Source organism: Pocillopora verrucosa, chromosome 3 (assembly GCF_036669915.1).
Source record: "Pocillopora verrucosa isolate sample1 chromosome 3, ASM3666991v2, whole genome shotgun sequence".
NCBI lineage: Eukaryota > Metazoa > Cnidaria > Anthozoa > Scleractinia > Pocilloporidae > Pocillopora > Pocillopora verrucosa.
In genome coordinates, this window is record NC_089314.1 from 14,857,690 (window position 1) to 14,871,249 (window position 13,560).

The window sequence follows — 13,560 nt, forward strand, 5'->3', positions numbered from 1 at the left end:
ATCGTCGTCTACTTTAAGTAAAAGAATTCACGGAAAAGAAAACGCCACAAGCTCCCATGAATGCAACATCGAGCTCCATGTTGAAATTAGTAAAATGGACAGCTGCTTTAAAATAAAACAAAAGCAGTCGTACTTTCTACTAAATTTTCCAAACTTTCAGCGGAGCCATAAACCTTAATTACTAACATATCACTCTTGTTTTACTAAAAAAAAAGCCAAAACGAAAAAAGCAAAACAAAAATAAAACAAAAATTTCGAGTATTATTTTTTGTAATAGGTTTTGCTCATATAACTCTTGAGAACATATTAGTTTCACCTGCTCAATTTAAATGTTATATCACTTTTCTTGAACCGCATCATTTGCTTTTTAGATGAAAGATGGCGTCTACTGAGGCATGTTTCGGCTGCAAATATCATAAACTTCAATAAATAGCTTACTCTCAAGGTCTCGTATCTTTCATTCATACAATAATCATTGATAAATTCAGGATTTTGACAAACGTAACTATGATTTTACCGAGCATACAAAACGCCAGTATATTCAGGTACGTTTCATTAACAGCCCCCTTATTGTCTTGAGAGTTTTATTTACAATAAAGAGATGATAATGAGGAGAAGTGGAAAACATGGAACCACTTCCAAGCAGGTTTTTTTTAAAATTGAATATTACACCCAACGCTTCAAGCAAAAGGTGGAACACTTAGTGCCGTTAATCAAGGCCATATTAACAAGACCAAGTTACTCTTGTATTTTCTTCTAGTTTGAAAATATTCAACACTGCTTTTTCTGAGGAAGAATGGTGAAGAAATCCAGATAACCAGCAGAAGGTAGATCTTCCTCTCTTATGAGATGATTATACGAGGGTCTCAATGGGGTGAAACGTTAACTGTAAAACTGCTAACTTTTTAACTGTAAAACTGCTAAAACATTTAACTGTTAGGCATAAAAATTGACAAATTTTAACCTTTAGTCGGAAAAAAAGAGTAAACCGTGAACCAAATTCTGGTGAAAACAATGGAATGATGTTAACCGTTTGTGGTAAAGTGGCCAAAATTTTAACCGTAAGCTGTAAAGGCCATCACCCCACTGAGACCTTCTATTAAGGTAGTAATTCCCTTCTGCTCAAGGTAACAACAAACAAAGCTTATTGTAGGTTCGGAATTTTTTTTTTTATGCAAATCAGTACCGAACAAATTACACGTTAAAAGTAAACTGCGAACAACAATATACCACAGACGTTCTGATTTTAATTGAGATTGTAGCTTTATTTCGCCTTTTACGAAGGACAGTTTTGTTTTGCAGCCGTTTTCCTTCTAAATTCTACTTGTAAAAATGTTATTAGTTCTCTTCTGCTACAATTTGAGGACTTTCTACTCCGGTGAAAAAGGCATATTCGCTGGAGCAACACGCGTATTGAAAAAAGTTCAGAGTGCTGCCAATTGTTATCAAACTACCTTTGTTGTAATGACCTCTTTTTTCAAAGGTTCAACACAATGTTCTCTATGTTTTGTTTTTATTTGAAACCAGCTCATTTTTTCTACATATATATGCAATTACTCTAATAAAGAACACCATCATAAACAATTTTTTTCTTATCCCCCGGCAGTTTCCATTGACAGGAACTATTTCCAATCCACTATTGATGCAACTGTAATACCATTTCAGTGGAAACTCACCTGCAGAATTTCAACAAGTTCAAAATTTGTTTCTTCGTTTACCGTCCCCATTTCTTTGTAGAAAATGGTAAAAGGACGTCAGCAACAAACATACACCAGCACACCTGCTGAATTCTGTAATATTCTAGTTTCGAAGGGATTGGTCTAATTTCCTACGTAGACATGGAGATATTAAATTAACTGGCGATTCAATACGAACGTCGATTTGCCTGTTTACGTTAACATTAAAATTCATGTGTTACGTAATGAGTTCTCTTACGACTCTTTCCATTTAAGTCGGCGGTATATGCAGATTAATAAACATATTATTTGCCCCCAGGTTATTGTTGTACTTGTAAGGCGCCATGAAAAGCTGTAGATTCATCTTCCTCATTATTTTTCTTCAATCAAAGGTAAGTTAGACGATGTGGTCAGCATGTTTGCCCGAAGACTGACGAGAATAATGTTAAAATATCTCTATGACTGACATTGTTTTTCAGAACTCATACAGCTCCTCTTCTAGTGATATTAGTTGCGGGGACCTTCACACAGGTGGGCGATGGACGTGTTCTTGGTAGTTATTTGATAAATTTACACTTCTTTACGCTTTGAAATTATCATAAAGCTCGCCATCTCAAAGATGCTTAAATTGAATAAATTGTTTCAAAATAGATTCTAGGATCCACCTCTTTAAGTTAAACTATGACCTGGTATTCCCAACTGCATTAATTTCAAATCAGTAGGAATTTTATTTAAATATCATCGTATTTATACCCAAATAGAATAACGAAATTTTTAGACTTTCGATTTCAAAACGCTCGTGTCATTTATTGCCCATTATTTCAACGAAGGCACAAAGTCACGCATTTCTATAAGCGGAAAAGTAAACAAGGAAGATAAACATATTAGGTGGCCAAAATATTGCGATAATTCATTGGGGCCTTTTTGGTATTTGATATCAAAATAGGATTGAAAATATCAAGATCATCTTGTGCAGGCTTCTCTTCAATTTTTTTTGACATTTTAAAAGTCTGTATCACACTGAGCTGATATTATTACGTTTGCCGATGCCATCAACTTAATGGAAAATAAGACTGGAGTGAGGCATGCTCATAATTTAAATAAACATAATTCTTCTGCAAAATATATTAGGGAGTCTACATTTTATTGACACATATCAAATTGTAATAGAATGCCAGCACTTATACAGGTTGTCTTTTGTTTCATTCAGGAGACTGGATTTGAATTTCGTTTTAAAATTCAAGTCCATGTTTACTCTGGGAAACTCAAAGCAGTCGGTAGAAAGATGCCTTCCCTGCAGTGCATCTATTCATGTTCGAACACAATAAGTATTGTTTGAGACAAAAACCCTCATTTAATGATACATTTTTCATAGAACCCAATGAAATAGCGGCAAAATGTAGTTATAATTCATTTGCAAGCGAAAAAATCACGATATCCCATAACTATTCACACCGAAAAGCTTCGATCTGGCGATGTGTAAAGGACACCGTTTACGCGAATTTCAAGCTTGCGCATTTGAAAAGCATTAAAACGAAATGAGCTCAGGATTCTTTTTATTAGTGGCAGATTTTGCTTTAAGTTTGAAGCCATCAGTTAGTATTCTGATGAGAAGACAATTAATATAAGCTCGTCACAGGATTGGGAGCAACCAAGTTCAATACTTTGAGGTTGACGTAATTCAATCTTGAACTTACTTTATGTTTTCATATAGTTCCCTCCTTACCAGCTTAGCTAAAGAAATTACCAAATCATATATTTTTGGCCTCTTTGCACAGTCCCGGTGTTTACTAAACTGCATGGATAATTTTCGCAAAGTGCAAGCTTATCTTCCGCTATTTGCGAAAGCTGGATAGTTCTCTACAACATCGTTTTTGTTAGATGCAAAAATTGATCTTTGGAGAAACACAAAACATCATCAAAATGTAAATGGCCAAATTACTGAGGAACACCTCACTAACTCACCATACGAACTTGTACTTCACAGGAAACTGTACAAAAAATGAACTACCTCGTGCAGAATCACTTTGTATTATTTCCTGGACTTGCCAAGGTAAATTCGGAATAATAAGATTGAACTGTTCCTGTATTGAAACAAACAGCACAAGTCAAGCTTCACAAGCCTGCTGTGATGCACAAATAACTGAAAACGGCGACAGAGAAGAGATACATCAAGGAGGTAGGAAATTAAAATATTTTCCCAATGGTTTGTTAAAAGAGATGTATCCATGGAGCGCAGTTGGATTCGCCTGCTTAATAGATGTGCCTCTCTAGGACGAGTTCCTCTCTCTAATACGTAGGGCCTTTCAATGTCCTGACAACTTTTAACATGTTTTCTAAAAAAAACCTGTATAATTTGACTATCAAACATTAAATTCCCATTTCATAGAGCCAAAACCATATAATCTTTCTGATAAAAATTTGTGTATCTAGCACAATTTCCTGAATGCAGTTAAACATCAATCCGGCTACGGAAACATAGCCCTACAGAGGAAAATACTTTAGCAAAAACCGATCCAGCAACCTGTACATAACCTGTTTTTAATTACAAGCTGTAAAAACTATCAGAGAAAAGCCGTAATACTCTCAGAAATAGTTCAACAGCATTCATCATTTTTCTAGTTCCCTGTATACTCAGCTGTACACCCTGTGGAAACAAATCGCGATCAGTTGAATCAGTAGATAGCTGGCAGTGTCAGTGGAATGGTTTTCGTCTGGTGTTGGACGTTCAGGGACGTATGCAGTTTCATACTCGTTGCAACGCAAGATCTCCTCCATTGGCTACGCACGATTGTAAGTGCGGTTTAAATCAGCATTTTTTTCACGAACTTTTGTCCTTTGGAAAAATAGATGGATCGCCACCAAATTTGGGAATTTTTTTTTTTTTATGTACTGGTATAGGTATACCAGTAGAGTAGGAATTGTGGGTAATTAGTGAAACTTGAGCACATTTTTAAAGACTAGAGCAATTGCGCGACCCCGAGGGGCGAACGCGGTTTGCATTTAGAGGTCTGAGGATTTAAAAGCCCTAATTTTGTTCCAAGTACACGAGAAATCGTTTGATAACTTGTTAATAACGTACATAAATTCATTCACCTTCATGTACTCAGTTTCAACTTTCCCTATTGCTAGGAATTAGTCGGCTTGATCTCAGGCAATGCGGACGCTGGAACATTTGCATTTATATCGATATTAAGGAAACACACATCAATGACTTTCGCCTTATAGGTGATGGCAAAATCTATCAGAAGAATAGGAAAAAGTACTTTGATCAGGTAAGCGCTCTAGAGGTTAATGTACACCTGTCTTCTTGCCTTTAAATTAATTCACTTATTGTTTCTACGCAACACGTATCTGATCTTAAACATTTCCTAAGCATCGAAAAATGAACTGAAATATGAAACATCTTTTAGTACCAACTTTTTCGAGCTACCATAAGTTTTCAAGGCTTTCAAAACCTCCGGCCTATGCAGTGAACCACGGTAATGGTTAATTAAGGATTCTCACACAGACAAAAAGACTGATGGATAACAAAATTGAGAAAACGGCGGAATCGCTATTGTCACTTCGGGAAACCTTTTTCATTACAAGGTGGGAAACAACTGTCTTGTGAAGACCATCATATGGTCAGGAAATGACCCTGTGCACCATACTTCAATCGCCCGATATCTGCAAATACCATTAAGACTTTAAAACTTTAACGAACCCTTCAAAGAAAGATCAAAAGTTGAATAATTCTGTGAGTCGCTCCATAAGTCGAAAATTATAAGTGTCACTTAAAATTTTAAGATTATTCCGAAAAATCCTGGCTAACAAAATTTGAACTCGTTATTCAGTTTATATAAACACTCCCACAGATACTTTTTGAAGGTGTTATTAGCGTTTTCTAAAAGATCGCTTGCTGTTTAAAAAATATTGCATTTAAGTTTCTTGAGAGAGCTGCTTTATTATTGTAAGACTGTTTCTTAACAGTGTTTGTCGACAAAGCAAAGCAGCGTCTTCAGGAAATGATATTCATGAACTTTGGTTGATTTCCGATATGCTTGAAATGCTTTTACCGCCTTTTACGTTTGTTAAATGATGGTTCATAGGTTAAAGCGCATTAACAAGACTTAACAACGATTTCAAATCATTTCGTGCAATAGAATCAGAAGCAACATCTTCATAATGCCTACAATAGACCATTTCTTGCAATACAATTTTTAAGAATGCCACATCTGTGAAATCAGTTTATAGTGCAGATTTATGATTACTTTTGAACTTGCACGGTCAGATTTCTGTAAAAGTATAAAATTTGAATGTGGCTTTGTTGGCTGAATGTATTCGAGAAGGATGTCTATGTCAAGAAAACAATATCCGTAATCGATCAAGTGAAAACCCTCAGTAAAGGTGCCGCCGATCAGACGAGCAACTAAAATGCAGGAAGAATGAATGAATAGATCATTTGCTAAAGTAACTTAAGAGCGTTTCAAAGAAATTAGACGAACAAAAACACCACCTGCTACATATTTTTGTTGCACGTTTGGCTTTTATTCAGGGAGCTAAACTGCAGTGTCATACAAAAACCATGAAGAACTTTCTAAATTCCACGTATTGCAAATTGGACGTGTGTAACATCAGAATTTCCAAAGAGCAGATGATTCAATGAAATTAGCCTGTTGAGTGACTCATATAACAAATTCCAGTTTATCATATGAAAACACATGCGTATCTTAAGAATTTGCTAGAGTTGCCGCCAATAACACGGGAAATTTAAGGACAGGATAGAATTTTAGCTATTTTGAATGCATAGTTACTCTATAAATAGGCTGTTTTGAAGTTATAAGGTTGTAATTTCTCAGCCAAACAAAACGGGATGAGCACAACAAGGGCTGAAACACGAACTCGGATACAGGTGACACTTGTGTTGCCAGTGTTAAAAATGATGGCGGAAAATTGTTCCAGGTAATGAGGGAAATGCAATACCCAGGAAAGTTGCTGAACACTGCAGTACAAACAAAGGACACAACATCGATTGCAAACGAAGTTTCAGTTTAATTTAATAAAAGTGATGTGTATGTGCGATTCTTGTCTAATCTAATAGACTAAATTTAGTTACAAAGTTAAGTTTAAAAACATGACAAATACCAGATTTGCAGACGTCTTTCAAACTGGGTGAAAACAATGCTAGCAAAACTAATAACGCTGGTAGGAACACGTCAAGTCAGGTCAATATACTTTTAACTCACAAGAATATTTTATCTTAGATGGCTTAATATTATCACATATTGACATAAATGATTTAGTACTTACAGTAGATTGAAAAAAATGATAATAACTTGCATTGCATCATTACTAACATTAGATGGACGAGAAAAGGAAAGATGTATAGGAAAATTGAAAGACTTTCAAGGCTTTGGATTTTGTGACACCAAAAAAGTTCACGAGTGGGTGAGCCAAATAAGTAATACTAGAGAAAGGAAAATTAGAACATCAAGTGCAACGGAAGGAAAAACTGAAACAATACCGGGAAATTAAAAACTTATACAAAACATCAGTAATTTACTCCTCGTTCAGTAAAACACACAGTAAAAGCAAATACTTGTACAGAGGATGAAAAATTTCTTTTGTCTGTACGTGTTTTATTGAAGGCTGAAGGCAATAAGGTTGAATCGTAATTTTCCTTAGCTTACATAATTCTTCTTGGATGTCATAGAAGATGTAAAATCCAGGTTTCGATTGGTTTGGAAAATATTGCCAGCTATTTTACGAATAACCGCTCGATTATGTTAAGTAAAAGAAAAGAAAGAGGGCTGGGAAATGTCGAAACCATCTTTTAATCACCCCTCCAAAAGGAAATAAAATAAATGTACCGGATCTGAATAGGTGAATAGTCTTCTAAACATATATGCTAATTTTTATTTTGCCTATAGTTTTTTCAATTTTCACTTCCATTGTTTTCTTATGTGACATGCTAAGATAGGAAAAGAAAAAGTGATATGAAGAAAAAGTTTAATTTTAATTGTCAGAGACGTACGTGGCATTTTAATTTTTCTCGACGCTTCTACATCAATAAAGATTGAGATAAATTGTGAACAGCTGGCTTACTCCTTTAAAGATAGCTAACTATTTCGTGCTATGTTTAACTCCATAAGACTGGTGGTCGACTGAAAGACCCCAGATCATGCGATCTTCAACCTTAGGTACTTTCCTTGCAGAAACTTGTATCTCAGCTGCAAGCATCGAGTAAAGCCAGAGAACATGACGGGTGAATAATTAGTTAAATTTCTGGCTGGTTTGGAGTTCTGTTTAGTAATGATGTAGAGAAAAATTTAAAAGGAACAAGAAAATTGGTCGTAAAAGCGTCTCTCTTAATAATTGCAAAATTGCTCCGGCCTTTAGGATAAAATGAATTCTAACAGATGGCTAGTTTTATTGGATCTGTTGCTGGTGTTCACAGTTGAGGTAAATGTTTCTTGATCTTTTCAATGCACGCTTACCTCGACTTATCCATGAACTAATTCAAATGTTTCTTCTCTAGATTTCAAGCTCACCTCAACAGAAAGAGGATATAATATCTACAGGTAATTTCTCTTGGGAGGTGTATCATAACGCATTGAAATTCCTTTTTTTTAATGATCTCGTCGAATAACTTCCCTTCATTGCCATGATGTTTGTACGATCGCAAATTCAAAATTTGAAAAGAAACTGTTTATGAACGAATCATTTCTCCAGAATGAGCTCATCAAATATATATACCTTCAGGCAAAAATATCCAGAACTACTTGCTTTTATTTTAATTAAGAAAATGATGAATTGAGTCCTTAGTTTTAACTGAAATAAATTGAAATTCTTACATATGCGTTTTGACCGCAATTTCCGTTGCCCAATGATCGAAAAAATATTCCCGCCGAGGTGACTCATGCACCAGCTGAAAATTATTCAACATCGTTTTCCTCAGAAACTTCAGACCATCTTCTTACGGGGAAAGTTTTACAGAAATGTCATGTTCTCTGCAAAACATTTATCGAGAGTAAGTTGTCAAAGAGATGCGGTTTAAATTTCAGATAGCTGTAAAAAAAGTTGTCTAATAGAGGTGAAAATTAAAATATCATGGTCGTTAACTTTTTCTTTTTCTGCCGTTACATGAACAATGATAAAAACTTTAATGGTGGATGGACACCCATTCAAACACCAGCAAAGGGCTGAGCAATTAGCAATATTTCTCGTTCATCTATGAAACAGTCAGTAGCAAATAATTTGCATAGACCCATTTCTTTAAGTAATTAATTCAGATCCGACTTTCTCCTGACCCGAAGCTCTACCGACGGAAAAATATGGAGGAAAATAAAGATGTTAGTAAGGACTCGTGTGCACGTCGTGAGTCCAGGTAATGCAATAGTAATGTCACCGTATACTACATATGCTTGTCCCTCTAAAGAGACGAGCGTCACTCTCCACGGCCACCTTGGACGGCTCTTCCTTTCAAGTGTTGACGAGAAAAGTTTACTGACGATCACAGATTGTTGAAAATGTCTGCAAGGTCTTTACGCCCTTTTAGCATCAATAATTGATCGAATATGTATTTTCTCCAGTAAGGCATGGCTGGAAAAAGCTTGCTTTTCTGCTTCAATTTTATTAAACTCGTAATATCAAGATAAAAGCAGTTGAGAACCGACGATATACGTGAGGTTGAACAGTCACTTCAAGCTAAAATTTTGCGCCTATAACTTCTAAGGAAATGTTAAAAAATTTATCAATCTGAAAAAGTTATCACCTCATTTAGATACGAGTCATATTACTTGGCTATTCTTTAGCTTTGTTACAAAGCATCTCATTAAACTTACTTCGATCAAGCCAAGCTACACCTTGAAGAAAATATTGAATTGGAAATTCGTACTCGGTCAGCTAGTCAAAATCGATTAGTATCTGACACGCACAGACGGTAATAAGGTCATTAAAACCTAAAATGATCACGAAACTTCAAGCTTATTTCTTTGAAACGTCATTTGCATATTATAGTATACATAATTTGTATACCTAGTATACAAATTACTTTAATGATAAGCTCACCGGAGATGGATAAATCGCATTAGATCCTCTCAATCCATTATCCGTCACCTGACGCCGATGTCCGAGAGACCCTGAGATTCTGAAAAAGCTGTTCGTAGAGGTTAAACCCTCAGACGCCGCAAACACAGGCAAGCCGAGAAAACCTTCTCTCGTAAGCATACGTAGCATGAATCCGAAGTCAAGAACGTCTCTCGAGAAGCGCAAGTGCATTGTAAGCAAGAGCTACGAATATATTTTTGGATCTTACGAGGTTAAAAGTGGAAAGCCAAAGAAAGTAATAGAAAAAGACATTTTGAAAAATAAATGCAAAAAAAATACAATGACAGAAGAAGCTTTGATCGTGCTAGATTCAATAAATATTTTGAACAACTGCATGCATCATAATACATTACTTGACAGAAACGTACCTCAAACCCAAACAATAAATATTAAATTAATAACTAACTTGAAAGTTATAAGTTAATGATCATTAATGTGTAATAAAGGCTTCATTTATTATCAAAACAAAGCAAAACAGAACAAAACAAAAAAATAAACGTTTATCTTGTGGATGCAAATGTTGTAAACGTCACGAAGTCTATTTAAGGTCGCCGTTGACTTTTAATATTGTGAATCTTTCTTTACTTTATGTTTCTTTCTTAAGCCATACCCGGTTTATTCTTTAATTATGAAGCTACAAAATCATTCGAACCGATTAAACTTTGAATAATAGGTTTGAATCATGAATTGAAGACTTTTTTGCTCAATAATTTAAAATCCTTATCTGCCTGCAAATACCTAGTCCAAACCAATAAGGATATAGAACTGGCTTCGTCCTACACGACGTTTCCGAATGCTTTTAGCCTGCAGCCCAGCTGTCTTATCAGTGCGAGCTAACGTTTTAGGCTCGCGATCGTTTATCTGACCCAGTCCATGTTTGATTTGGGGTTGGAGTGGATGATGGGGGTAGGGGGCGGGGGAAGAGCGAGAAGATTTCTGCCCGAAGAAGCTGTTTACAAGCAAAACAACCCCTGATTATATGCGCGTCACTGCATTTCCGGAAATGAGCAGATATCCAATCAAAATGAGTTAAATAAAAAACCGGAAGCACTGCCTTCCGACACAAACAAACACACTTAGAGCCCATGAGTGATACAGTGAGGCAGTTTTTTTTTCCAGCCAGAAAAGAAATGGCTTCGGCAAAACCTTCTCTGTGGTCGCAAATATGAGCTGATATTTACTACACTCTGTCTTTCCAAATGAAAATCCTTGAGTATGGCTGCCGTTAATCTATTTGACAATTTTTCTTCTCCGTTTTTTCTTTCTCCGTTTGATCGTAGACGATACTTTAAAGTAACAAACAACTGCACTCGAAGGTGTACCCGCCATAATTTGTTTGATGCAAACTGCATACTCTGTTGAAACGGTGTGGCGTTTTTTTCATCAACGATATAAATGGCCTCACCAAAACGAACTAATATTTACCGCACTCTATATCCTTCAAATGACAATCCGTGAGTGTTGCTACCGTCAGGAGCCCGTGATGGGCTCCTGCTACCGTTAATTCGATAGAAGATGCTAATTCCATTTGATCATAAACAATACATCGAAGCGGATAAACGACAACTACGCTCGAAAGTTTCCCGTCATAGTTTCTTTCAGAAAAAACCAACAGCTGAAATATCGGGCTTTTCCAAAAGCTAACTGGCAACACGGCCTGTAAATTCTTTCTAGAAACCATTGTAGAAATTGTTTCTTTCTGTTCCAATTTTAAATGCGTGAGACATTAAATTCCAAAAGAAACTTAGGGCCTGTTTACATGGAGGTGGGGGACCCCAGGTAGGGGGGGTAACCCGCCTAGGTGGGGTAACCCGCCTGTCCATATAATTTCTTATTTTATTTTGATCACGTTTACATGGAAGGTGGGGTGACCCGCCTAGGCGGGTTGCCCGGTCTGCCAGGTAGGGTAACCCTGTCAGCCGGGGTGACAATTTGCCATGTAAATTTGTCAAGGTGGGGTAACCCGCCTAGCCGGGGTCGCGTTCATAGCAAAAAGCTCAAAAGCAAAACGTGTATGTTTTAAAACTTTGCACATTTCTTAGCCGTCTCATGGCAGAAATCACCAGAAACCGCAACGGACACACAAGGAGTGTAAAATGTTCACATTTCGGAATATTTAGCGTTGTAAATCGACCATATTTGGTTTCCCAAACTATTCCGTATAACGTATTAAATCAACGGTTCCTCGCAAAACCAAACACCGCGTAACACAACGCGTGACGCTTTCATGAATAAATACATATGTGTTCGAGAGTTAATCTTTCGTCTTTTTCGAGATGTGAGCTTGGAACGCCTCTGCTCAAACTTCCTAATTGCAAGCGCAACAACAACCTCAAGAAACCTCACCTCAGCACCCCGGGGTTGTAAGATTGCATGTAAACGTGTTTTATTTTTCGACCACGGCTAGGCGGGTTATCTCACCTACCTGGGGTCCCCCGCCTCCATGTAAATAGGCTCTTAAGGGCTTCCTCGAGAGCGGAATCGAAACTAATAACTTCACAGTCAGAGTTCGCCATCTTTCTCTTTCTCCCGCAAGAGCGAAATGTCAGAATGACGCTCAAATGGCACATTTGGCTTGTGATTGACAGCTGGAACTTAACCGCATCAATCAGGAACTCAGTTCGTGGGCGAACGGAGTTTTGCAAAATGATAATGAATTCGAGCAGGCGTAATCTTTACTCCCCCACCTTCACCTTTCTCCTTATTTTTGACCGTCGACCACCCCCTTGTAACAAATTTCTTTCTCTCTCCAGCCTTCCGCTGCCATTAAAATCAAGGATGGTGGCCATAATTTTCGTTAAGAAAATACTAAGCACTCGCTCGCCAAAATTACGCCTGCTCTGTAGGCTAGAATGTTTCTAATAATCCCACGCTCAAAATTTGTCCGTAGATAGACGTTTCAACATGCGTAGACGATGGTTAAAAGGGAACTCATGATAAATATCCCGCGGCCTTTTGTTTTTGTGTTCTAAGGGATCCACTCTCTCAAAATTTTTCTCCTCTGGGTAAGATTCGACAACTGTAGCCGAAAGTTCCCTTTGTCTAGTGATGCAAACAGTAGGGTACACAAGTAGTTAAAAAGACGCAGGTATTTTCAAATTTATCAGATTTAAATTGGACAAGATATTGTTCAAGGTGCAGTTAAAAAAATTTGGACCCCGCTATCTTTTACTCGGTTCCCGCAGAAATGAATGTATCACTGTGCAAAATCAGGATGAAGTTAATAATCGATTTTTTGTTATTTTCTGTCCAGTATTTTGTAGCCAGTCAAGCAAATATCGGAACGACAGTTCTGAATTACACATCGAAATATACTGGAATTGCACAGGTGATTCGAAATACATCTTCATGAGCTGCAAAGGATCTCAAGAAAGAAAAAAAACATTAGACCTCTCCGAAATGTCCTGTCAAGCTTCTTTTGAAGAGGAAAACAACAGGGCCACAAGAGCAGGTATTTGGTGATTAAATAGAGAAAAGAAATGTTGCCCTATATGTTGACGTCAAGGCATACGGACATTGACGCGATACTAAACATGCAACTAATGAATTCGTTTGCTTACCTGATTGTTTAGTCCGTGTTTCGCATTAATCCAGGACGTTTCGTTCATCTACAACGATCATAAAGCTAATAACAGTCATTATAAATTGAACTGAAAATCCTTAAGAAGCATTTCCTTTAGCTTTTCTATCGGTGGTGAAATGTATCATTGCGTCACTGGTCAGTTAAATCCACGAGCCACTTACTGGAATGAAAAGAGGTGAACTTGAAAATGAAACTGGAAGCAAATTACAT

General features: G+C 36.8%; 1 protein-coding gene across 4 annotated transcripts in view; it reads left to right on the top strand.

Moving 5' to 3' along the window:
- Window positions 1–13,560, top strand: part of LOC131771784 (uncharacterized) — a 58,287-nt gene that overhangs the window by 2,578 nt on the left and 42,149 nt on the right. The window contains exons 3-10 of one of the 4 annotated variants that reach the window (XM_066163677.1): window positions 761–827; window positions 1,996–2,068; window positions 2,156–2,207; window positions 3,664–3,855; window positions 4,299–4,469; window positions 4,905–4,951; window positions 8,197–8,239; window positions 13,021–13,218. In XM_066163677.1, the coding sequence (XP_066019774.1) occupies window positions 2,021–2,068; window positions 2,156–2,207; window positions 3,664–3,855; window positions 4,299–4,469; window positions 4,905–4,951; window positions 8,197–8,239; window positions 13,021–13,218 (751 nt within the window). In that variant the 5' untranslated portion in view covers window positions 761–827; window positions 1,996–2,020. Of the gene's footprint in view, window positions 1–449; window positions 828–1,995; window positions 2,069–2,155; window positions 2,208–3,663; window positions 3,856–4,298; window positions 4,470–4,904; window positions 4,952–7,011; window positions 7,107–7,776; window positions 7,924–8,057; window positions 8,121–8,196; window positions 8,240–13,020; window positions 13,219–13,560 lie in introns of those variants that run through there. The other 3 variants (XM_066163678.1, XM_066163679.1, XM_059087650.2) reach the window with 3 other exon arrangements.